The sequence below is a fragment of the Aristolochia californica genome, unplaced genomic scaffold (assembly GCF_029961685.1).
Source record: "Aristolochia californica isolate CCGP_79_NKW_82.1479 unplaced genomic scaffold, dmAriCali1.0.hap1 SCAF_2, whole genome shotgun sequence".
NCBI classification, from domain to species: Eukaryota; Viridiplantae; Streptophyta; class Magnoliopsida; order Piperales; family Aristolochiaceae; genus Aristolochia; species Aristolochia californica.
The window spans coordinates 41,745,675-41,772,304 of record NW_027181881.1 but is presented as its reverse complement, the minus strand read 5'-3'; the positions used below and the strand labels follow the sequence as shown (position 1 = coordinate 41,772,304).

The 26,630-nt window shown below is 38.2% G+C and overlaps 3 protein-coding genes across 7 annotated transcripts in view; 1 reads left to right on the top strand and 2 right to left on the bottom strand.

The window, feature by feature from the left end:
* Positions 1 to 1,348: 1,348 nt before the first annotated feature.
* On the top strand, positions 1,349 to 9,434 carry LOC137956966 (uncharacterized). Of its 2 annotated transcripts, XR_011113292.1 has the most exons (13): positions 1,349 to 1,764; positions 2,406 to 2,629; positions 3,209 to 3,282; positions 3,427 to 3,501; positions 3,595 to 3,953; positions 4,986 to 5,054; positions 5,137 to 5,225; positions 5,332 to 7,539; positions 7,872 to 7,949; positions 8,336 to 8,447; positions 8,702 to 8,752; positions 8,858 to 8,974; positions 9,071 to 9,434. XR_011113292.1 is itself a non-coding variant. In XM_068804645.1 (12 exons), the coding sequence occupies exons 1-12, from the start codon at positions 1,429 to 1,431 to the stop codon at positions 8,897 to 8,899; spliced, it is 3,717 nt and encodes a 1,238-aa protein (XP_068660746.1). In that variant the 5' UTR covers positions 1,349 to 1,428; the 3' UTR covers positions 8,900 to 9,434. The 2 variants fall into 2 exon arrangements, 1 of the variants encoding a protein (XP_068660746.1); XM_068804645.1 differs by having other exon boundaries at positions 8,858 to 9,434.
* Positions 9,435 to 9,674: 240 nt separating this feature from the next.
* Positions 9,675 to 13,099, bottom strand: LOC137956968 (F-box protein SKIP5). 2 transcript variants are annotated; one of them, XM_068804649.1, is made up of 5 exons: positions 12,924 to 13,099; positions 11,569 to 11,713; positions 11,407 to 11,485; positions 10,227 to 10,285; positions 9,675 to 10,151 (listed from the first exon to the last, which is right to left on the bottom strand). In XM_068804649.1, exons 1-5 carry the CDS (start codon positions 13,021 to 13,023, stop codon positions 9,794 to 9,796), a joined length of 741 nt encoding a protein of 246 aa, XP_068660750.1. In that variant the 5' UTR covers positions 13,024 to 13,099; the 3' UTR covers positions 9,675 to 9,793. The 2 variants fall into 2 exon arrangements, with proteins under 2 accessions (XP_068660750.1, XP_068660752.1); XM_068804651.1 differs by having other exon boundaries at positions 10,236 to 10,285.
* Positions 13,100 to 15,053: 1,954 nt separating this feature from the next.
* LOC137956967 (protein LNK2-like) overlaps positions 15,054 to 26,630 on the bottom strand; it is a 30,533-nt gene continuing 18,956 nt past the window's right edge. For 2 of the 3 annotated variants that reach the window (XM_068804646.1, XM_068804648.1), the window contains exons 5-8: positions 20,610 to 20,690; positions 19,783 to 20,496; positions 19,520 to 19,677; positions 15,054 to 16,001 (exon numbers count right to left, since the gene is read on the bottom strand). In XM_068804646.1, the coding sequence (XP_068660747.1) occupies positions 15,698 to 16,001; positions 19,520 to 19,677; positions 19,783 to 20,496; positions 20,610 to 20,690 (1,257 nt within the window). In that variant the 3' untranslated portion in view covers positions 15,054 to 15,697. The remainder of the gene's footprint in view (positions 16,002 to 19,519; positions 19,678 to 19,782; positions 20,497 to 20,609; positions 20,691 to 26,630) is intronic. The other variant, XM_068804647.1, reaches the window with a different exon arrangement.

Sequence of the window (26,630 nt, the reverse complement as noted above, 5' to 3'; positions counted from 1 at the left end):
AGTGCCTTTTCCAGGGAAATAAATGAAAATTAATAACCAATTTCATATATTACCATACTTATCAGATAATTTTTCAGTAAAATAAATGTCAAACACAAAATTGGCTTGTGCTAAAATATTACAACATCAATTGTCAATACACACAAAAAAATTTCATATGGTTTTTCGGCTCATCTTGGCTGAAATTTTTTACCTAAAAAATTATATGATTTTTCTGCTAAGAATTTCCAGCTAGATAACTGTTTGTAGGAAATATGAGGCACAAATGGTCCATGGAAACAAATTTATACTAGAAATGCCTTTTTCGGTGTTTCCTGAAAAATGCACTAACACGGCCTCAGGGTTGTTTGATTAAAAAAATGAGGAAATTAGGAGTAAAAAAAAATTAAAGGATATAAAAACTTATTCTCGAGGTTCCCTCAAAAAGTTCAACTATCATGAATTGAATTTGCACGTCCACATAGCATTTGGTTACTCCAAGGTTAAAAAACTTTCCAACAACTTGGACCTCTCCTTGAGGTGTTAGTCACAAGGAGAGGATTCCTCAAAAATCATAATTTCAAACTCTTAGCATTGAGTAATGGAGTTTTAAATCCTCGACTTTGATTATTAATTCAAAATAAACGAATTCATAATATTGATTAACTTATAAGACCAATGTCATGGTTAAATTGGTCATTTCTTTTTCTCACATTAGAAATTATTTTTAATGGAAAAAAAAAGTAATAAAGTAATAAGTTTTAATTATATAATGACCTAAAAAATTGTATGCAAATGATAACTCCTGCCTATGAGAAGGAGAAAACTAGAAAGAAACCTCGAGATAGACAAGATACAAGGACATGGTCGATAACCCCTCCCCCTTGCGATTGGTCCGAGTAATGCTCTAATCCTATGTAGAGTATAAACGATATACAAACGAAACAAAATAATTTATCATATTATGTTATGTTTATACTTGTCTTATTTTGGATATGGTTTTTAGCTTATTATTTAAAAATTATTTGTTCATACCTACTATTACCTATTTATCGAATTAATATTATAAATTCACTTTAAAAATCCATAAAAAAATCATAAAAGTCATTTATACAAAAGACTACAAATTGTTAAAAATAAGTAGAAGAATATAAAAAAGGGTATGGAAATGGGGAAAGAATTTTATTTTATTTTCAGTCCATGTAATAAAAATAAACAAAAATAAAGGCCAAATTGTTTTTATAGAGAATAAAAAGGCACATTAAAGTAGAAAATCCATAGCAGGTACAATGGCAGATTGGTTAGGTAATCGGAAGACAAAAACAGGCAGCCCATCTTTTTCTCTCTCCTCCTCTCCCCCTCCCCCTTCATTGCTCTCTGATCACTCGAGAACATGTAGAAAGACCGTGATGAGTTCAAAATAACGGGTATCTCTGGTGCAGGTGGCCGATGTTCGGCAGCTCCGGAAAACTTGGAAGGGGAGGCGGCGGTCGAGGGGCCAAGCGCCTCATGCCTCCGCCACCTTCCCACCGCCCCGCAGGCGGTGCTTCTCGCCTTTCCATTCGTGCTGCTCCGACATCTCGCCACAGCAACGGCGGACAACCCCCCGTTCCCACGCCGCCCGTGCCTGAGGAGAGCTTTAGCCTCGTTTCTGCGGATTCTCTCGCCTTTGGATTGATCATCCGCCTCGCTCCTGACCTCGTTGAGGAAATCAAGCGTGTTGAGGTGCAGGGTGGAGTTCCAAGGATCAAATTCGCGGTGAACCCTAATAACTCTTCGGGAAATGTGAGCTGTTCTTGACTCTATTCCTCTTGCTACGTTTTGTTAGCTTTTCTAAACCATATGGTTTTCTTCTACCTGTTTTATTTCGTAATCTTTTTAAGCGGATTAGAAATTCAGTCGAACAGTTTTTCTAATTTCCTTGTATAATTGGCCCCGCCTTACATTATATGTTTTCATGCCCATTCAATTTTAGATTTTTTCATTTTTTTTTTTTTTTTTTTTGGGTTCGTAAGGGGCTTATTGATCACTGCTTATTTTGTTTTATAGCCTTTATTCATTGCTTTGGCAAGTCCCTCAGTTTGCTCGCTATTTTCCTTTATTGCCTTGAGGAATGATTGGTCCGTGAGAAGAGAATTAAAGCCCTCGCTATTACTGGCTGGGACTTCGGGCAGAAGGAATGCGAAAGAGCTTGACTCCAAGTTCTTGCATTTTCCTGAAGAGGGTAGTATGGTCGCATAATGAATTGTGAAGAATCTGTTGATGGTCTTCTCAATGTCTAAAATTAATTAATATATCTAGCTTTTTTCGAGTGGTATCGGGGCTCCAATACTTGCTAGCCATAAAGAAAGAGGTTTTAGCTGTCCTCATGAGTTGAGAACTAAATGATATCTGATGATGTGCTCTGTCCTTCTTTTCATTATCAGGTAATAGATGTTGGTGGCAAAGACTTCAGATTTACATGGTCTCGTGAACTCGGTGACTGTGATATTTATGAAGAACATCAAAGTGAAGAAGATGGAAACGGCTTGCTAATTGAATCTGGTTCTGTGTGGCGCAAGCTAAATGTGCAACGTGTTTTGGATGAATCCACTAAGAACCATGTAAAGAAAAGGTCTGAGGAGGCAGAGCGGCAACTTAAATCTAGGAAGTATGTTTATTTTCTCTTTCTGAGTATCATTATTATTTAAAATTTGAGATGTAATTATTGAATTTTCATCCAAATTTTCATAGAGGATGCTGTTTGTCTTTGCATGGTTGTATAAATATTGGCTTCAATAAGTTTTTCTCTTCATTTTGGTCATTTTTAATCTGGAACTGTTGGGCACTTGGGCTCCACTTTTCTTCTTCCACTGGAGTTCTTTAATCTCTGTGATGAGATTATAAATATAACTTTTCCTTTCTTTCGATTCTCAAAAACAAGATTCTTCTGTTTTTTCCTAATTTAAAATTTTATGATCACAAAGAAAGGAAAATTAGGTTTATTTGTTACCTATAATTTGGCAAAGTTCACTATTTAAATACGGACCAAGTCAATGGTGGTTTGGCATTTTTTTTCTCCAAAATTTCTATCATGTTTGAGCACTTCTCTTCTTTAAATAAAATTTCTTTTTCTTTCTATTTTCTATGGATCAAGTAATTGAACTTAATGCTTGATCATATTTTTGGTAACCGGATCTATGGAAATCCTCTGTTGCTATCAATTGACCTTTGATTTGGCTTTTTGTAGAGCTATTGTGTTAGATCCTGCAAACCCGTCTGTAAAGAATCAAGTTAAGACATTGGCAGCTGCTGCTGTTGATAGTGAGTTCTTTCTCAGGCATATCTAGAAAAAGCTCTTATTTAGTTTGTTCAATTTATCTTATTTTTAAGTGAGTTACTTCTTGCTTAAAAGTTGGAGATAGACTTTTTTTATGTAAGTTCTTAAAGCTTATATCTTTTTGGCAGTGAATCCAAGGAGGATGCCTTACAAACAAAAGAAAGGTCCTCCATTTAAGAAGCAGAAAGTTGAACCAAGTCCAGGTGATAATGCACCTTCAAAAACTAAATGTTGTACTTTCAAGATCTAAGAGCCAATGGGACTTTATCTATTTCTGCTTACTGTTTTTGCTTCAGTTTCAATTTCAGGGCCACCAAAATCTCTCCTGAAATTTGGTCCCTCTTCATTGACTGCAAAGAACCAACCTTCAATGTCACCTCAACCCTCTCCACCTGCACAATTTGCTTCTTCAGTGTCTCCTTTCAGAAGTGGAAATTCTTCAAGGGGTCTTACAAACATTGATGAAATTGTTGCTACCCCCCGGGTGATTAGTAGAGAAGATCTCACCGGCATTGAGAAAGAAGCTAGTAAGAGCATTGGCACAAAAGCTAGGGAATTATATGGACATAAAGGCAGTGAGGGAGCCACACCAATGGACTTGAAAAATTGTTTGCTTAACTTGCTGCTGGATAACCCCAAGGGAATGAGCCTAAAGGTTTGTCGGTTTACTGTTTATTTTTTCTTTGATCCTAATCGCCATTTCTTCCATTATTTCATGACAGAATTATGAATCATGGAGTTTATTAAGGTTACCTTGTCTATGATATTATGACACATATATCATACGCAAGCTAGACCTGTATTTGTAGGTCCTTCTATATATGTTGCTAAAGTTGGATCTAGGTCCATCTCAGTATGATTAGCTAAGTTTTGAGAGGTCATTATCCTATTCCTTCTGATACTTTCCCTCATGTCCAGGCTTACACACATAGATAATAGGCCTAAGACATGGACAATGCAAGTGGGGCACAAATTGGGCCCAATAAAGCAGGCTTCTTACTCTTATACCATTTTAAACTATAGTTCAGGTCTGTTCCAAAATGACTAGTTGAAGTTAGGTAATCTTTTCCCAACTTGGCCACAAGATCTTTCCTAATGTTAACTTATGTGAGACTATTCCTAGTAACACTCCTGATGATCAAGCCTACTTAAATGGACAAAAGGCTTACTTAAACAAACAACATTTGTTACTATGAAAATTATGAACCAAACTATTCTAGGTACGAATTGGTAACCTACAAGTGGACAGTTGGAACTGCTTTTATTTCTACGTTATCTCAATTAACAGAACTTTTTGGTGGTGGCACCATTCCAGGCTGGTAGTAAGTAGTCCACACCAATTGAAATCACCTCCTCGATATCAATAATTAATGTTTTGTGTTTGCATATTTTTTACTTTGCTAGAAATAAACTACTTATGGATTGCTGTATAACAGACAGAATCTTTTTTGTTTTTTGACTGTTGATTACACATACACAACCCCCTTACCCCTAGTGAGACTTGGACCCAAGACCTCATACTACAAACTCCCCATGTGACTATTGAGCTAAAGATCCAAGTCCCTACACGAATACAAATAGAATTTTTGACCAGCCAAATAACTCAGAGAAATACTTACAGATTGCCATTAACTAAATTGGTTTTATTTTCTATTATTGATTCCTTTATGCATAGTTACTTTTCTAGGCATTGGAGAAAGCAGTTGGTGACACAAATCCCAACTCCGGGAGGAAAATTGAGACTATTATAAAAAAAGTAAGTTATGTAATTCTTGGAATTACTGGACATGAATACAAAGGACTCAAGAGCTTATCATCGTGTTTTTCTTGATCATCAGATTGCAAATTATCAGGTCCCAGGAAGATACATCTTGAAACCTGGAGTTGAAATGGAAAGCTTCAAGAAACCTTCACCTGAGAGTGGGAGGTATTCTTTTAATTTTTTCTGTAGTGCTGGAAGGGGTGGTATGTGTAATTCCTTTTATTTTTCTTATTATTTCATTTGTATTCCTCTCTAAATTTTTTTTTTCTAGTTCGCCCGAGTCTGTCCAACGTCAAACCCCAGTTGCTGAATCAACCTTTTCTGAGAAAGGGATAGCAGAAGAATTTGAGCCGAAAACTGACCAGAGTTCAAGACTACAAAAGGAATCAAATAATGATGCAGAAAGACTTGATATTCAACAAAATTCTTCTGACACTAGTGACAGAAAAGTTGGAGATAATAGTCAAGAGAGAGCAGCAAATTCTAGTGAAAGTGGAGGTGACAGTGACAGTGACAGTGACAGTAGTGATAGTGGGAGTGGTTGTGGAAGCCAAAGCAGAAGTAGAAGCAAAAGCAGAAGTCCAGCCGGAACTGAAAGTGGGAGCAGCAGTGATAGTGAGAGTGATGGCTCCTCTAGTAGCAAAGAGGGATCTGATGTGGATGTAAACATTATGACTAGTGATGATGAAAAGGGAGAACATGTTCTTGGGGCAAGAGTAGAGTCTCTAACATCTGATGATGGGAATGAACGGGTTGGGATAGACGAAAGTAAAGAAGATGGTCTAGTTTCCCCATTGATTAATTCAAAGGCTTTAAACAAATTTCAAGATATGGATGATGCTGATGATAGTTATATTGATGTCAATGTTACTAGGGATTCACCTATTGCTGCTACTGAGAGTAAACATCAAGAAAATGACATTGGTGAGGGTTGTGGCATGGTCCCACGAGAACCAAAGATTGGATCTTTGGAAGATGAAATGCACTGTGGTTCTGATGCTTATAAGCATTCAGAGAACAAAAATGGAGCTTATGTGGGAAGTTTTGGCAAAAATATGAGTGACATGAGTAGTAAGAGGGATGTGCCCAAGATGAGTTCTACTCATCAGCTGGCTGACATCACAGAAGGGATATCCAAACCAAATCCTAAGAGGGCTTCTGGTCTGATGCCAGAAGATGTTAAAAGATTAAGAGTTGGAAGCTTGGGTCAAGAACTGCCAAAGGAGCATGCATTTGATTCACAAAGAGGGTATGGTCAAGCATTTCCTCACAAATCCTTGTCTAATGAAAATGTACACAAGGGCCAAATGGGTTCCAGCAGTCATAATTTGTCAGTTTCAGATTTACATCAGTCGTGTCAGAGAGTGGATGATGTCAGCATGTGGGGGAGAACCACCAATGTTACAGAAAGACCTGGGAAATATGGTGAGAACTTGGGACGAAGGAGTAAAAATTCTGAATCAGCATCTTTTTTCCATGATGAGTTGGATTTACCTGCTACTAAAAGCAGAGCCGTCACAGATAAGCTTCCAATGTCCAAGGAACAATTGTATGAAGAAGCACGTGTTGAAGATAGTTGTGATTGGGAGACGTCTTTAACAAAAAACATTAAAGGAAATGGTAGTGGAGAAAAACAATCTGATTCAAGTTGCAGGAAATTTGGTGAAGTAGGTTTCAAGCTAAAAGACAGTGGGCAGGTGGAAAGAAGCAGCATGCTGAGAAGAGAGCTTTCTGACTTGGAACTAGGTGAATTTCGTGAACCTATGCCCACTGATGAAATTGAAGCATCTAAACAGAAATTTGAGAGGAAAAATTCATTCAGATCATCTGAGAATGAATTCCGTGAATCTGCACCCTCTGAAGATATGCAGACAACAAAGAGACTATTTGAGAAAAAAAACTCTTTCAGGACACCAGAGAATAGATCCAGTGGATCAGATAACCTGACTTCAGATTTTGGTAAAGGAAGGTCGGTGGCAGAAACTGTTCAAGAATTGAAAAGGTCATCGTCTCCTTGTCTTAAAGTTGGCGTCTACCAAGAAGATATTTCTAAGAAGAGGTCTTCTGAAGATGATCTTGATGATTCAATGAGGCACCAAGGCATGGATCTTGTAGATTCTGATGGTGGATCCCATAAGGATAAGACAACAGAGACTACCCACAAAACAAGAAAGATTGAGGCACGGGCAAATCAAATGTCTAATTTGAAAGGCCATTTTGCTCGAAATAAGAAGACTTCAGGAAACACATCTTACTATGGGGGCCCTACAATGAGTGGTAACACTTCAAAGGAAACTAAATTGCAGAAAGTAAAAACTGTGACAGAATTGACTGATAAAAGAAGGGATAAAGTTTCAATTGAGAGTTATACTAATGGAGGTAAAAAGAGGGAGTCGTCTTCAGATGAAGATACTTCACTTTACTCCAAGTATGGCAAAGATGAGCCAGAACTCAAGGGACCGATTAAGGATTACCAAGAGTAAGCTAGATTTACTTCTAACTCAGTGCTAACACTTAATGTTCATAGGAGCAGACTGCAGATGACATATGGTCCATTTTTGGTAGACAGACCAGACTATGTGGAACTATGTGCCTCCTGTTTGAATGGATAATTTCAGCCCTTCATCCTGACTTACAACTGCCCAGTGCATGTTTTGTTTGAGGGTTAGGGCATTCCTTCAATTTTGATGTGGAGTCTTTTGTCTCTATCCATAGTTTCACATGTCTGGAAAGAAATCAATAAAGCACTGTTTAGCATTTGTAGTTGGAATTATTATGGTCTTATAACATCATCTCTTTTATATCATACAGATACAAGGAGTATATACAAGAATATCGTGAAAAGTTTACCCTTTACCGCTCCTTGAGCCGGAGCTTAGAGAAGTACAGGTAGTTTCTTATTTATAAGATTAACTGTGTTATGTAATATATATTATATTTGTAATATATATTATATCCTGGTGAGATTTGAACCCAAGACCTCAACCTACAAAACTCCATGTGGTCAAAGGCCCAATCCACTCGATTATGTTATTTATTTGGTGTTATTGTTTATGTTGTTCTTATTTATTTGTTAAGATCAAGTTTGGTTTGTATTTTGCTCTTCTGAACATCTCTTTTTCTATATCACTAATAGGAAAAAAAACTGAAGATGCAAAGAAAAGAAAAATGCTGTTCCTTTTATGCAATGTTTAACATCTGAGACCACTTATAAACTTGAGATGGACTGGTTTAATGCTTTTTGTTGTCCTGCATGCGTGGCATATTGTTTGCAGGAATGAATTTCACAAACTTGGCCATGATCTTGAACTTGCAAGAGAGAGTGATGTTGACGGATATCTTAAAATCTTAGAGCAGGTGAAGGAATCTTATCGCCATTGTGGAGTGGTAAGTTACTTGGTCTTTTGTTTTCTCCCATTGCAAACAAGATCTGCTGAAACGGATATCACCATGATACCCACTTGAGAGCACACAGTGACCATTTGTTATCTTTGTAAAGTTTCATCAAAATTATTTATGACCAGCACAGTCAGGCTTATATATTTTATTTGACTGAATATACTTTAATATTCCAGGGAATGGTTGTACTTATAATTACTTTTCATGTTCTTTGAATTTATGCTTCTCCTAACTCGCCGCAGAAACACAAGAAGTTGAAGAAGATATTTATTGTGATTTATGAAGAATTGAGAGTAAGTACTTTGAGCTTTTTCTGTCACACTGCGTTGGTTGCACCAATTTCAAGTGAGTTTTGAGTTTCATTTACCAGCCCTTTTATGGCCATGTTGTTCTTGCAGCATATCAAACAGAGAATAGTGGATTACGCTCAAACACGTTGAAGAGACTAATTAGAGTATTCGTGGTGGGCCTCTTCCAACCCTGAACATGTGCCATGCAAAATGCATGTGCTGAAGGTTGATCACCTCTCTTCTTCTAGTTGGTGGATTTGAACTTCGAGCACCACATTCTGAACAGAGACCGTTTTGAACTCTTGATGGGAATTCTTGCAGATTGTGATATTGTTGGGGATCTGGAGCTAGTGTGTTGGTAGGCACTTGAAAGGTATCGGTTATCTTTGCTGCAATTTTGTCGTCCCAGGCAGCTGCTCATTCCGGCCCTTTTCCCTCTCTCAAGTGTTGAGAAAAAGCATTTCGTTTGTGGTGCAATAATGTTCAGATAAAGAGTTCAGAAAATTAGGAACTGTATCGTGTAAATACTATTACCGTTGAGAGCAAAGAATCCGAAGTGTACAGCATTTTAGGAAATTGTTGTTGATGAATAGAAGCAGACACAGAGCAAGGCTATTTGTATTCTGTAAATCTTAATTATGTTCTCGTTGAATGACAAATTGTGGATAAGTTGTCTAAGCTAATAATTCCCGCTCATCTTGTCCAGTTCCGCTCCATTTCCATTGAAGGCTTCCAATGATTGTGACCCAAGGAAACCTTCTATTTCTTCTATTTTATTTTCAACTAACCCTGTTTAAATTTTGATGATGCAAGTTTCAGGCGATAATTTCTTTTTCACTTGCAGGAGCATATCCGCAAGCATGCAGTCGCAGTCTGTAGTCAACACACAATTGACCAGCAGCAACAAGTAACAATACACTTGATAAATAACAGCTACATTAAGTGACATTGTCATGCAACATGAGCTACCGGACGTTTCATCCTCTCTGGTGAAGATATCACGTACACAGTGATGCAATCACACTAAAACATCTGTACATATATTCAGGAAGCCACCTGAGTTGTCTCGAGGTGCTCCACGTCAAACCAAAACAAGAGAGCAGTTCGAGCACATATTACTCTAACCCGCTGCAAGACAAGGGCACCGATGGTGGAAACAGCCCTGGCACCACCTTCAATCCGAGTGCGTACAACATTCACACCATCTTTGCAGCCCTTTGAGGCAGGGGGCTCATTAGCAGTGCTGACAATAGGGCAGGAGAGATAGTCCAATGGGTTTTCTTCACATTGAAGAATACAACCTTCGATAGTGAGTCTTCCACTCCTATGAAGCAAGCAACACCCCAGCTCTGCCCTTACTGTTAAGTTTGCAATTTTGCAAGTGGCTAGAAACTCGAATGCACTACAAGTTCAAGCATTTTATTACCATTCTTGGAGTAAAAGGAGAAACGGACAGAGAATCTAAGCAAAAACAAACCTATCTGACCCTTCTAAACAGATCAATAGAGTATCGTCAGGACGATCACCTCCACCCATCTGAAAAAAAAAAATTGTCATGAGAAGGAATTTTGGAAATATTTTGAAATAACATGGGATTTTAATCTCTCCCAGGTATTGCTCTGGACTTGATTAAGCATGTTTCCACCGAATTTTCAGTCCAGTTGGCTCATACTACCGAGCTTGACCTAAACTTAAAATTATTTATATAGGACCAGTTCTGTGCAACAAATAATTGGTAGATGAAGAGAACTAATAAGAAACATGAATCCAGATAGTATCTTTGTGTTTCATCCTGCTCTTCACTATTTGCAGAAAAAAATTGCACTACAAAAATGACAACACGATATCCAGGCAAAGTTTTGAATCTAGTTTGCTTTTGCAAAGTTAGTCCTTTCTAAGTGGTCAAATTGGAGGCCAGTGTGAGACTTTGGTTCAAGTCTCAAGATAATGGTGTCAAGGACACCTTGTATGTATATGTAAGTGTATATTTCTAATAAAAATGCTGACCCCTTCCATTTGGATCTGCAAATGCCAGTAAAAATATGAGAAATGTTAGCCAAATGCAAAATGTTTCCACCAATGATAAAAAAACAAACCAGATATAGGCTTATTAGCCAAACCGGTAGTGATCAAGTGGACGCCACTGCCAACACCAGTATAATCTACACCAGTAAAAATTATGAACATTCCTTTACATAGTTATCATATTAAATTTACTGGGAAGTACGTGTTTACTTCATATAAAGGTAAGACACTGTGGTGTGGAAGTATTCTCGTTCAACTTCAAACCGTCAACTTCAAACTGTATAGGTTTGAGACCGTATTTTCAGCTTTTACTTTTAACATTTGAATCTTAAAGCAAGTAAGATTTAGATGAAACAAACAGGACTGGATGGCCAGAGTGGTTTGTTACTTCAAACAGTATATGTAAGACCCTGGAATAGAGTCCGCCACTCAGTAAAACCAGGTTCAACTAGCAGTTGGTCCCTGGTCTCAGTAATTGATTTTGACTACTACTTGTTTACAGACCTGTCTCTCAGACAACTATTGAAAATTGTTAATTTTTTTCTCTCAATATGCCTTATAAAGTCCAAGAAAATAACTTCCCTGTATTAAATATGTGGTCGATAAATAACAGAAATCATGAAAATATATACCAGGCAAAGTGGCTTTTTTATCTGAATATTATGCGCAACATGACTCCCTCCAGCAGCAATAAGAATGGTATCGCCAGGCCTTAACAAAATGACAAAGACTGCTTGATTGAGAGATTCTGACTTTATAGTTGCTGATTTAGTTCAATATAAAGTGTCACTAACCTAGCAGCAGATATTGCAGTTTCAAGGTTGGGGAAAACACCAGGCTGAGATAAGTTTTTAATGGATCGATCCACTCGCAGCCAGTGGTGAGGATGGCATGCCAAGTGTCGCCATCTGTGGCAAACGAGTGCTGTGTTATACCGATCTGCAAACCCAGGAATAAATGGAAAAAATGCTAAACAACATCCCGTAAAGAATAATTAAAAAGGACAGATATCTAAAAAAGGATAAATAAATAATTACTGAAATAAGAATTGACAGTATAAAACATAAATTTTTGTGCCATTTCAAGACTTTTAAGGACAAGAATTTGTGTCACAACAAAACAACTAGTTGTCAATGCTTTAAAGAGCATAACATTTGCATACATTTGTAAATCTGAGAAATCATATAATATGTATCAATACCCTAATAAAGATACAAGGCAAGAAGAGAAAGTACAAAATGATACCTATAGCTAAATTGGTGAAAATAGCAACTTCAACCTACTCATACCTTCCTTAGCCTTCAATTACAAACTCCAACATTTCAAAATAAAATAATCTGTCAATTTGATAAACATAACTTCAAATGTGGAAACTAAATGCATGAAACAGACTAAAGCCTGATATTTAGAAAGATCCAAATCTGTCCCCATCTCACTAGCTGCTATTACCTAGAGAGCACTGCCATTGTGATCCCTTTCAGTTTCAAACTCAGGGTGTAACCACCACATACAGCCTAAGACTATTGATGAGAAATTTTTTCATTTAATTTGGCTTTCTCTGTATCTACACGGAAATCTGAAACCCAGAGACTTCTGATTTCCTACAACAAGCCACTGTGCTTCAACTTAAGTCTGCTTGCTCATGTGAGTCCGTGTACGTTAGAAAGTACCAAATAGCTTCCTTTTACCCATATAAATATAATATGATGAACTGATTTTAACCACAACCAGAAAGAGTCTTTCACTCGGCAAGCTCTACATGTAAAAAGCAAATTAGAAAAGATAAAATAATGAGCACACAAAGGTGCCACACATGCCGGATGTCTTGAGAATTTTTACCCCAGCAGAACTCACATCTGAAAGTACATACTTCGTCACAAGTCCCAGAGAAATTTAACAACAGATCAGATAATACACACTTCTAGGCTGGCAGTTACATGATTAATATGGAGCTAAGTCCCCAAAATTCCTACGCGAATCAATGCAACCATAGTTCGTACATGATAAATGAACGGAATCGGTAACTAACCGAAATCCCCATCGAAAGAAAGTGACAAAAAAAAACACATACAGGAGAAAACAAGGAAGTTACAGAGTCTCATTCGAAAGAAATACAAGCTAGGTTTTCCGACGAAGAGGGGAAGTAAACCTGGAATTGGGGTCAGAAAACTGAAAATATGCATGAGGCACCCGTCGTCGAGATTGCTAATGTTGATGCGAGAGGACGACTTCAGCTTTCGCTTCTCCATGGCGGAGAATGGAGACGACCTCAAGCTCAGGCACCAAAATGAATTTACAATTTTGTCTGTCCACTTAACCGGCAGAAGAAAAGGAACGGACTTGGACAATATTTGTACTCATATTCTTAAGTAGCCAACCAGTCTATCTTCAATGGCTCTATTGCTCATGTAATAAAGGCTCTCACAAGTCACTCGTACGTATTACAGAATTTGCTACTCGTGACATCACCAATGGCTTACGGAGTGCCGAACCTACGGTTCGGGTTTTAGTGGCATTTAAATCCGGGTTCAAATTGGCTGGAATAAATCATTTTTTACAACTTTTAGAGCAATGTTATTATAAGATGACTGATTTTAGTCAAATCGGGTTAGACTGGTTGAACCGGGTCCAATTAGGCACCTTTTTGTTTATATATATATGTGTGTGTGTATGTGTATGTGTGTGTGTGTGTGTGTGAAACTTACGAAAAAGAGAGAAACTGTACTGCTCTATTGTTGATCAATAGTTAGTTTTAAAAAAACTCCTACATACTTGTCGAAAAAAAATTTGCCCCTCCCTTTTCTTTTGCCTGATTGAAAAATTTGACAATTTCTATATCGTTTGTCTTCCACTTCCACTTTCACTTCCATCCCTCTAACACACCTGATAGGTAACGCTAGTCTTTTAAATTTTCTATCTCCTTGCCCAAATGAAAGTTGTTTCCATAGTAGATTGATCCCAAACAAAGGTAAATGGGATGAGATCTACTTATGTTAGCCCTTCTTCAACTAAAAGACGTCTTCCCCCCCCCCCAATTTCTGTTAAGTTTAATGTTGGTTAGTCAGTTAACCAAAACTTTTGACTGTTCCATTATATTTTATCTTACTCATTGTATATTCATGATTTTTAGACGAAACTTGGTGAAAGTTGTGAGGGGTGGGGGGAGGGGGCTCTATTATTTGGACACACCAGTAGTTACAACTACAATGGTATAACTGAGACATCCCTCACTTGCATCTATCTGGTCACAGTTTCCATCTTTAAGTCTATTTCTATTACAATGTGAAGTATGTTATTTGGGTAAACATCACAAAAGTACCTATTCTCCTAGGTCTGAAATTAAGGGTGTTACTCCATTTTCTAGTCCATACGATGTGTGGGGACCATTGAATTGTTCAAATATTTATCTATCTAAATATTGTATTATTTTTATTGATAATTACTCAAGGGCAACATGGTTATTCTTGGTGAAAGATAGATTTGCAGTCTTACCTATTTTTAAATCCTTTTATGTTATGATTTCCACTCAGTTTTGCTCTAAGTTGAAAATTCTTCAGTTGGCAATGCCATAAAATATCTATATGGTGAGTTTCAATTTTTTTTTTTTTTTAGTGATCAATGAATTATTCATCAAACATCATCTGTTTACACTTTTCAATAGAATGCAGTGATTGGGCAAAAAAATAAACACTTACTTGAATTTGTCAAGGCCCTCCTGAAGCGTACGATTGTACTTCATTTTTTTGGTCATACACAATTCTCATTCATGCTTGCGTATTCGCCATCTTTGATTCTCAAACACGATTCCCAATACTCTATTGTTTCCTCATGATAATACGTTTACTCTTCTTTTGAAAATTTTTGGATGTACTTGTTTTGTGTATGTATGACACATCTCCCCATGCAAACAAAGTATAACCTTAATTTTTATACTCTCATATTCAAAAAGGATACTTGATCTTGACTTTGTTATTGTACTTCTAGCTGATTCAGGCAAATCCGGGTTTCAATCACTAAGAAAGGGTCAAATGGGTAATGCACTATTTAAGAAGAACCATATCCTATGCTCTAACTTATTAAGTTGATGAGCTGAAATTTGTCAGTTATTCAAACTTTGAAAATTATGCTGACATTAAGAAAGTCCACTTTTGGTTTTATTTTTATGTTCGAAAGTGGTATTATTTCTTAGAAAAGTGAGAAGCAAGATAATGTCGCACAATCAGCCAATAGAAGTCTAATACATAGTTATAAACGTTGCTACTAGAGAGGCCGTTAAATGTATTAATGTAGTAAGATGTGTGAAGAGGCATTTATTTTTTGAAGAGAACTTCAGGTCATACATACATAGTACAGGTCCCTCTTTATCTATAGCATCTGGCAACTGTCTCAACCAACCACTGACCGGAGTTCAGATGGCTCTCTCTCAATCTCTAGACAGATATGGCCCAATTTTGCCTGATTTCAGCATGAAGAACATGGCCATCTCTTTGACTAATAATTTACATAAACGGCAAAAGCGGTCGTCTATTGTTTTTGAACTGTTCGGCCTACTAATCTTACACAATCTTACAACACCCTTTTGCACTCCAAACCACTGCCTGCAAGCAGGCTGTGTTTCTCAGAAGGAACCTAAATTATCATGGCTAAGGCTCATGAATTCTTCTCCTAGACAAAGACCTGTTTCTAACAGCACAATCACATACTGAAACATAAACAAACTACTACTGCACAGCACCTCGGCCCAGAAAAACCACAAAAATCCTAACACCAGGAAACATAATGGAGTGCTCAATCTCTGTGCACCGAGATCCAATCCTCTGACAAGTGAGAATCAAAACCATCTCAATGATAGGAACCCCACAGCCACCAACGAAACACTAAATTGATGCAATATTTAAATAAAAGCATGCTACCTTGAAGTTTTCATGGACTTGCTAAGCAGTTATTCCCCTGTTGAAGGTCTTCTGCTGGTGGGTTTTCGGTTTCAGAGAGAGTGAGGAATTGTTTGCCTGTCTTACTCTCTGATATGCACTCTGTTACTCGTCCCTCATTTTCCAATTTGGATCTTAGTGCAAGCTTCTCAGAATTTTTAGATACCGGTGATCCTGGAACTCCTTCCTTAGTGGATGGCCCTACAGGTGGTTCTGCTGGCCTATGAAACATCAGATGAGCAATCGTACGGTCAATTGGATTGGTATCAGTTTCTGCATCTAGCACTCTGGTCGACCTACAAAAGAAGTAAGAGAGTAAGAATTAAAAGTTCTTCCTACTGATAAAAACACTTTTGAGGATTTATAGCAACACCTCATTGCACAACAATTAAGAAAGCAGCTTAACAGACACCATGGAAGGATAATTACCCTCAAATAGGAAAACAACAGATTGTTGTGAAGAAAGAAAAGATGCAGTACTTGTTGCAGTCTAACTGAATGAAATAAGAAACATGAATAACAATTTTCAAATATTACCACTAGCACAAAAATCAAGAAAGGAAAAATGAACACATCAATGGAATATTCAGCATACGCATTATGAGGCAAGTCTGAAGTTTCGAAAGTCAATTCTTAGAATGTACCAAATGAAAACCAGGTTAGCCCTTTAAGGATACGGATGGAACCGAACCTGCATCTAGCTTGGGCTTGAGCTTGAACCTCATCCTTGGGTTTGAGTTCAGCCTGAGCATAATTCCATAGGCTTGCTGAGCTCAGGTTAACAACCGTCATAGCTCAAGTCAAAATTATGCTTCATCTTTTTGCCTCTTATACTAAATGACTATTTTATTTAAAGAAAAAACAATCACAAGCCCTGCTCACGATCCATCAAGCTGAGCTAGGCAAAGCTCAAGCACAGGTCAGCTCAAGCTTGGCTGAGTCGGCTGGGCTTAGTGCCACCCCTATTTGGAAACATGAAGTAAGAATTTGAAATTCTGTAGTTCAAATGTTAAACATTGAACCTAGCTGGACCTAAGCAGGTAATGATGCCTCCAGTCTCACCTTAGCTGAACTCATGAAAGCCATGGTGAGTTAGTTGAGCATATTAAATATGCAACTCACAGAAAATGTGGAGTCACAGTAATTAAACAATGAAAAATTCCATCTATACCGTTTAAAGTCATCTACAAAGGCAACAAGAATTCCATGTACTCTTTTATCAATAAGGAAATCAGCAGGACATCATCAAGGTCTCCAAGATCTTAGTAGGAACCTACGTGCATTAAGAAGATTAGTGCATGCCTCTTGTCATTACATTGAACCATAGCTACTCAGATATGAAAAGGAAATTAGGAACAAGAAACATTATATTAAAACCTTGGAGTACAATTAAGAAGAGAGAAAGGAGTATGGATCCAAGTCTATCTAACCTTAGGTGCATCCAAATCTCGATTTAACCATTAAATTTGACTTGAATAACTTGAAACTCTATCTCTTCTTATTGTAAATTTAAATATTATCTCATGAGTTCAAGTTGATGTTCGTTTAAGATTTTTTATTTTTATTAATTTTTATGATAAAACGGAGATAATGACATTGTTATAAATATAATAAAGTAAATGCACTCTTGTAAATAGTATAATTTTTTATAAGAAGAAAGAGGTGGAGGCAGCCAAAGTTGGCTGGACTTGAGTCCAACCTCTTTTCCCTCAATTAATAAACAAGAGACATTTAAGAAGCTTCTACGAAAAGCTAGCGAGCATGGTGCAAAAGCTCATCAAGCTGTCTTCTTTAAGCCTCATAATCACCTTAAGATAGAAAAAGCATTTTCAGATGCAAACTATGCAGGTTCAAAACTGGAGAGAAAACCTACCATAGGCCATTGTATGTTTCTAGGAGGTAATTTGATAAACTGGAAAAACACGAAATACAATGTTGTAGCTCGATCCAGTGTTGAGTCTAAGTATAGAACACTGGTTCATACTATCAGTGAATTAATGTAGGTAAGATCTGTGGTAAAAGAATTGGGTCTACACCAGGATGAACATGGGACACTATGTATTTTGACAATTAGGCAGCAATATTCATTATAGAGAATCCAGTTTTTCATGAGAGACTAATCATATTGAGGTAGATTGTCATTTTGTTGGAGATGCAATAATGAGGAAAGAACTCATCACTCCCTATGTTCGATCTGGTGATCAAATCGGAGATGTGTTTACTAAAGCTTGAGTAAACGTTGTAACAAACTGGGCCTTATGAACATATATGCTCTAGTTTGAAGGGGAGTGTTAGAAAATCTATTGAAGGGTAATTTGGTCATTTCACATCAACTGGTGTTTCCAAAGTCTACGTTATCTTGTTCTACATATTTGATTATGTCACTAGACTTGGTTTAATATATTATTATGATGTAAAATTGGGGGATATAAGGGTCTAAAAAGTGGATAAGGGCATTTTTGTACTTTGACCTGTTTCACTCAATAAATAGATGAGTCGAGCACGACCCCCAAAGAAAGTCTTCTGAAGAAGTCTCTCTTTTCAAAGTCTTCTCCTCTCTTCTTTCCTTTCTCTTTATAATGTCTTATTTTTATTTTTCACAATTACAATAGTTCTCCTCATAACCTCTACCTCCATAACTTAATAGATAAAATTCCAGATCTAACCAAACTTGAACCATAAACGTCTAACTTGATACATAACCTATAGCCAACTCCAAAAGTGTACACCCAAAAAGGGGAGTCATGAATCATCCAAAGGGGCAGATTTGCTGGAAGAACCTTTCGAACAGTGCTGGAGGTGGGAGGTCGAGTTGACTCAAGTTGCGTGTTGAGTTGACTCGAGTTTTCAAGCTCTGATAGCCGGTGCAAAGTTGAGTCAAGGGGGTTGAGGCAATTCGAGGTCGTCTTCTACTTGCAATCTACTACACTTAAAATGCATCTCTTTCAAAAAAAAAAAAAAAAAAGACTTATTTCATGTCAAAACTTTGAAGGGAGAACTGCAAAAGCTCAAACAGAGAAAGAAGCTTATGTATCCGGTGAAGAACCCAACAAAAAAAGAGCACTTCTTGAAAAGGTCTGATACCAACAATGGCACTTCTGAATAGAAGAGAGCAAGAACAAGAGCTAAGAAGGTTTGATCTTGAATGTAGGGGAAAAAGAGAGGAAAGGACGGTTATAGGAAGAAACTTGAGCAACCTGCAGACAAAAACATTAATGAAAATAGGTGTTGTCTTTTTACTCTCCCCACATTAATTCTCCTTATATAATTATTCTCTTGTAAACATTACATATAATTAAGCAAATTGTCTCTTACTGTACTTAGTTTCCTAATCCCACATGCAACTTACAAGAGAACTTCGAGAGAAACTACAAAAGGGTCAGTGTACTTGAAAAGTAGATCACCTAGGGAAAGAAAAAATGAAAATGACACTACAAACTAGTCTGATACCAGTAGAGTTGATAAATGCAAGTTCTGGAGTAGAAGATTTTAGAAGAGATTGCCTGTTAAGTCATAGGTAGACTCTGAACTACTCTTGAAATTGGTAAGAAAATTATACAGCCATGGACACCAAACACCTGTGAGACTTGAATCCAAAACATGACACTAAAAACTTTCCCGTGGCCATTGAACCAAAGCTTCAATCCACAGGTAGCATCTGAACTATCAATTTAAATAATCTCCACATTTTGCTTAGAAAGTGTATTAACATTTTCATTAGATGGATTCTCAGAAACCTAAGAATTACATGGGCTCATTAACATCCTTCAATGCATGCCTATTCAGCAGATAAGATTATCTTTACTGCACAAACCTGCCATGATTGTCTATCTCCTCATTTGCTGTCACTTCCTTTTCATCTCTGCTGTTTTTGTTTTTACTGCTTGTATCACTAACAGCATGCCTTAGCATCGCACTTCCGGCCAAGCGGAACAAACTATCTCGAATACAAAGCCGGGTTTTTTTGTCCAACTGCACCATTAAAAGTGCATATTATCAGACTACAATCTCTTAATGTGTCAAATGATTGCACCCAAAGATAAACACAAAATTAAAAAGGACAACAAGAAAAGTTACCTTTCCAATTGCATCTTGAAGCTGGTCAAATATCGATTCTGCTACCGAAAATACATCTATAGCCATGGAGGTTTTACTGGACTCCTCTTGTTCTAATGATAAGCTCATTTCCAATGGCGGCTGAATGCCTATTGAATTATCCTCCACTTCAATGCTATTAGCCACAAAATCTTGACCTTGAGATTCATTCAGGCTTTTCTGGTCCGCACCACTGATCTGATTGCCAAGCTTCTGTTGCTGGCGTTGGATGGCAAGCATAGCTTGCATTTGTTGGCGCCTCCTTAACTTTTCTATCTTCTCCTGAGGAGTCATTATTAGAGGTCTTGTATGAACATCAGCTAACTTCTTTTGCAAGCGTCCATACTTCAAAGAATCTGGAGAGAGTTTTCTATAATTCTTGAGAAATATTTGATGCTGATCCCTATCAGAATGCGTATGTCGCAGTTGTGGTATTGCAGGAAACTGATGTACTGGATACCCATATCCAGCATGCATATAAGGATTAGATCCATGCAAATATCTCATCGATTCAGGGCCACCAAGGACTGCAGTTGGAAAAGTCTGAAGAGAAGAGACAGGAACTCTGGCATTAACATATTGTTGAAATTGGTCCACAGGTGGGGACCATGCTCCAGTCACATTCAGTGTAAAAGTTGGTTCATTCATTTCTTCTGGGTTTTTTCGACTCTTCAGAGACTTTCTCTGCCTGTTTACCTGAAAATAGTTAATATGAATGAACAAGGACTGATACCAGTGAAATTTCTAGAAAGCTACATATTTAATAAAATGCCTTCAAGACAACAAATAGATACTAGAAAGGGATGTACCTTGTCAGAAATGTGATTGTGAACCCCTCTGTTTTCATGACTTCCTTGAGGTGGAGTTGTCGCCGCAGTGCTATCTTCTATCTGCCAAAAAGAAGTAGAAGTGTGGCACACTTGTCACGGCAATTGTTGAAGATATTCAAGTTGTATATCATATAATTAAGAGAGTGAGTGGCACAGGTTGTAATTAATTATAAGTTAAAGAGTTATTTTTTTACTTGCTTATGTACTAGGGCATTCAAGCCCACCTATATAAGTAACATAGTTAGCGGATGCTCATTGAGCTCTTCTCCAAAGCCTAATATTCACTCCAACTCGTGCCTCTCACAAGCTCTCTTCTCTTCATCTTCTTCCTTCCCTCTTCTTCTCAAACCTAATTCCTATGGATTAAACCCTAGAATTTAACATGGTATTAGAGCTGGAATTTTAGGGTTTAAATCAAAGTTAATCAAGTCATGCAAATTTAGAGAAAAGGAGTTTCAAAATCATCGTTCAAGCAAGACCAGGTTTGGCCAACTTGAAGAAAAGAAGAGGTTGAAGTCAATTCAGCAAGGTCTCTCTTTAATCAGCTAAGTTTCACTCTATGTTTTACATTATGAGAGATCAAATTCATGCCCTTGAAAGTTAGAAATTGGTTCATGGTGAAGCCTTGTCAATTCTAAAAAACATATTCGTTTTTCTTCAAGTTCAGTGGCTGAAAAATGCATGCGGATATATTGATTGTGCAGTTTATGCCTTGCTTTGTTTTTCATGCAAAAAATTCTTCAATAATATTTCAAAAATTCCTCAGAAAGTTCTCCTTGAGTTCAGTCTTGTTGAAAAATTAATTGACCAATTAATCCAGTGAAACCCTAAGTTAGGGTTTGAGGAGTTGTTTTTGGAAAGTAGTCCACAGTTCAATTGTGTTTAGGACCACTTTCATACCAGTTTTTATTTCGCTTTTCCTTGGCTAATTTACAGTGATTGTTGGCCAATTAGAGTACTGGTATAAACTCTAAAAGGACAAGCAAAAAATTTAAAAAAAGGGAAGCCATACTCATATGCTTATAGGCTGGGTTTATTCTCTTTCTTGATTGCTGAATTCGATGTGTTGTTAGTGTTGTTTTTGAGTTCCATTGCATCAAGTATTTGTTTCTTTGATTCAATCTTGTCCTCTTCCTTATAAAAATCGTTCAAGAGTACTTTTTTCTAGAAGAAAAAAAAAATTTTTTTAGTCATCATATCTGAAGTTTTGAACTCTTCTTCCTCCTCTACATATGCTGATTTCAGCAAGGGAGATCCCTTGAAAATTACTACAATTCCACTAAAAGGGTTTAGGGTAGTCCCAATGTGTGAAACAGTTCTTGATTACTAGAGACCTTGTTGGACATATAACTCGGCCAACATTGCATATAGATGACCTCTCTGATCACAGGTGGTTGAGGGAAGATACTCTAGTTATCAATTGGTTGATAAATAGAATGGGGGAAAATGTAGCAAACAATGTGGTGCACTTAGAGACAGCCAAAACAATATGGGACACATGCTTTGAGTTATATTCTATTCCTGTTAGTTTTCTAAGGATTTATGATATTTTTTAGGAGATGTGCAATACAAAGAGTAAAAACAAGCTTCATGAGTACTTCGCTAGATTTCGGGGGTTACTACATGAATGGAAAGTTGCACAACCTTATGCTCTTGATATTGCTACACAGGAAAAGTAGAGAGAAGACCTTGTTTCAACTATATGTCCTACAAATCTACTATCATACTTGGATGTTGCCAAGTCACGAGTACTCAGCTCTGCAACAAAACCCTCTTTCAATGATGTATGTGCTACTATGCTACGAATTCCGGTTAAGGAGTCCAACAATCAGCCATACCAAGTGGAAAACTCAGTTATGTTCTCCCAATGAAGGGGGGACAATGGTTATGACAGAGGTAAAGGAAGAGGTGGGAAGACATCTGGAAAAGGAAGAGGCAGAGGTGGGTATGTTCCTACCTATAGTTCAAATAACACTAGTGGTCAGCAAAAGAAGTGTACTTTTTGTGGGTTCAACAATCATCTGGTTGAGAATTGTTGGGACCTACATGGGAAACCACCAAACTTCAAAGTTAATCAAAGCATCAACTTCCACTACTAGTGAACCATCTTTAGATCCCTCGAAAGGAAGATTGACTCTATCAGAAGAGGATCATGAATTGTTTCAAAAATTTAAGAGTATGATGGCCACTCCTCAAAGCAACACCACAGCCATAGTTGCTACTATTGGTACGTATTCTTTTCCCTCATGTTCTAGCAATTCACCTTGCAACATTTGACTTTGAAGCCTCCAAGCACCTCACAGGTAAAATTGAAAATTTTGTCTTTTGTGACACTATGCACTTCAAACCGATTTGTTTCTATTGCAGATGGGTCCCAAACAAGGATTCAGGGTACTAAGTTGATTAACCAAGAAACTAAGTTGTTTTGTTACCTTTTTTCCTTCTCTTTGTGTATTTCAGAACATCAAGATGAGAGGGGGTCTTTACTATATCGATCCTTCCATTCTAACAACAGTAGCAACAACCACATCAGAAGATGCTTCTCAATGGCATAAGAGGCTGGGCCATCCCTCCTTAGCAAATTTAAAAAGTTTAGTTCCTTTTCTTTGTTTTGTTTCACATTTGTCATGTGAGTTTTGTGAGCTTGGGAAACACCATAGATCTATCTTTCAACCCAATCAAGTTCATTCAGATGTTTGGGGACCTATTAATGTCCCAAATATTTCATAATCCAAGTACTTTTTGATATTTGTGGATGATTACATGAGAGTCACATGGTTATATTTGATGAAGGACAAGGCTGAAGTATTTTCTGTTTTCACCTTCTTTTATTAGTTCAACACCAGGGTAAAAATCTTTTGGCCTAATAACATGAAAGAATATTTTTGCTCTTTCAAAATTTTTGCAAGAAAAAGAAGATCATTCACCAATCCTCACGTGTTTATACACCTCAACAAAATGGTGTCTCGGAAAGAAAACATCGCCATCTTATAGAGGTTGGCCGCACTATTATGCTGTCTACGAATGTTCCTCAGTTTTATTAGCCCTATACAGTCCTTATTACGTGGATGACATTGTTATTACAGGCCACTAAGTGATCTTAGTGACATTCAGCAGGTTAAGTAGGACCTAAGCAAGGAGTTCCAAACTAAGGACCTCGAACTTCTCAAGTACTTCCTAGGGATTGAAGTTTTTTAATCCAGGCATGGTATGATTTTATCATAGAGGAACTATGTACTTGATCTGTAGAAGGAAACAGGGATGCTTAGTTGTAAGCCAGTTGATACAACCATGGAACCTAATGTTAAGTTGTGTGGTGGAACTGGGAGTGATGTCGATGTTGGTAGTTGGGAAACTGATCTCACAATCACAAGACCAGATATATCCTATTTAGTCAGTGTTATCAGTCAGTATATGCATCAACCTCAAAAATCGCATTGGGAAGCATTGGAAAGAATCCTTCGGTACTTTAAGAAGAACCTAGGATAAGGATTGCAATACAAATGTCATGGGTACACTGAAATTGAAAACTTTGGTGATGCGGATTAGACTGGGTCTCCTGGTGATAGGAAATCTACCTTTGGTTATTTCACAACAATTAGAGGCAATCTAGTCATTTAGAGAAGCAAGAAACAAAATGTGGTGGCAAGAATTACAACCTATACTACTCACTCTCTTAATTACATGATACCACTTGAATATCTTCAACACTCCCCCTCAAGTTGGTGAAAAAACATCAAATATTCCCAGCTTTGTGAATGCATATGTGAGTGACTTCGCAACAATAGCTTTTGTAAAGATGTTTGCCAATTGATTCATATACCGTATATATATTAATCCAGCTTGGAGTTTTTCCCGAACAAAGTGACAATCTATCTCAATATGCTTGTTCTTTTTTGAAAGACTGGATTGGTTGCAATATGGATAGCTATTTGATTGTAGCAATGAAGTTGCATGGGCGTGGTTATCCAAAATCTTAGCTCATTCATGAAAGATCTCAGCCATAATAACTGAATTAATGCTGGTGCCATAGTCCAGTATTCAACCTTAACACTGGATGCCAATTTTTTGGAACACTACCATCCAAACTCTCCACGAAAAACCACATTGCAGAAGAACATGCCGAACGGGAGGACTAACGCTCAAGGGCCCATGAGTGCAAAAGGGGCGTGAGAAGCTTGAGTTTCACTAGGAGGCACCACCCGCTTGGTCCGACAGCAACAATCCTCCTCCAAAAGGACTGGACCGAAGAATCAAATGAGGGGTCACTGATCCAAGCATTGTTGGATCTGAATAGGGGGGAAGTGAGTGTCCACCATGATCGGCCAATGATCCAAAACTGCCTGGCTAAGCACTTTGGCAGTAACATCGTTATAGAGCCGCAACCAAACGTCACTGGCGAGAAACCTATCAAACTTTGATAGCACAAGGGGTTGCCTACCGTTTGACCAAGTGAAGATCTTCCCAGACAAAGAAATTTCATTGCGCTCCCAGCATCCAATGAAGTTAGCAAAGAGCCTCGTGGAGATAGTGATCCTCCTAGACGGCGAGGACTTCTCATGGCAGAATTGAGTCACATTGAAGTCGCCAGCGAGTAACAAAGGGACAGGTCATCTCTGGCAGACCGACAGGAGGTCGTCCCATAAGAGGTGTCTCTCGCTATGCCTAGTAGGCCCATAGAACCCCATGAGACACCAAATGTTTCCTGAGCACTTATCTCGCAACTTAACTCCCAGTGCATAGTTTCCCCGAAAGCTATCCATCACCTCAATGGTGTTGGTGTCCTAGATGAGAAGAATGAATGCCTCCCGCCGAGCCAACAACATCCACAATGATCCAGCCGGGCTCCCTCAGAGACCAAATATCACAAATGAGGCCGAGCGGAAGAGACACCACCATAGCCTCTTGAAGCACGACAATGCTAGATTTAGTAGAGGTGAGAAGGCTTTGAATAGTCGCATGGCGCCATGACGAGCCAATTCCACGTACATTCCACAAGAGCACAATCATTGATCATTTCACTTTTTCTTCGACTTTTCTGAAGGGTGATTGTCCCTAGGAAGAGGCCATGTGAAGACAATTTCCATATCTTTTGCTAGCACCACGATTTATGCCTAGGTATACGGGTCGTACTTGTGCTGCTCAGATTGAAGCGCCTCTAAGAATTGCTGAGATTGTTCTTCCGGTTTCGGAACAAAAAGGCCCGTCTCTAGATCTCGAGGGAAATGAGCTTGAACACTAGGCTCCCCCTGAAGCAGTTGTCGCGGGTGGCTCGGGAGGGTGATTTTTGGGGTGAAAGCATTGGGGGATGCTGGATTTAAAGGAACAAAAGGGGTATCCAAAGAACACGTGGCGTCCTCCAAATGCTGGGATAGTGGGGGCATGGTTTTTTTGGAGTAAAGACAGGGTGAGTGTCGGTAGGTTGTATATGGGGACTGGCAAAGAGTTAGTCAAAAAGGCTAATTTTTGGGGAGGTTGGATGTGGTGAAGTGTTTTATCCTGCTTGGGGGCGGCAAATAGAAGGGGTGAACGTGACAGGCAAGGGGACAAGCGAGTTTGGGGACCCGTAGGGGTAGCAGCATGGCTCGTGACAGGGCTGCAAGGGGAGGACCACACTTCTTGGGGAGGAGTGAAGCCAGTAGGCGCTGCCAGGTTGTGGGGTAATATCTCCAAAATGGCTTCTCGACGGTGGGGTACTCCACATGTCGGAAGACAGACATAGTTCCAATGTCAATTCGAACCCAGAATCGAGCATTATCGACCAAGACATGTCTGAAGTGTACTCTGTCGCAGTGTCAGAGTGGGTTGATGAGAACCTGGGCCTCATCAAGTTAATACCAATGCTCAGTAAGTGGGTCCGAAGCAATGATGGACCTGAACTCCTCCATGATGTCAGTGAAGACCAAAGGCTGCCATAGCTCCACTGGCAAGCCTGTTATGTTCGCCCATTGCTCGAATTGATTGGATGATGTCAATGGAAGCCATTCTGAGATCCCCAAG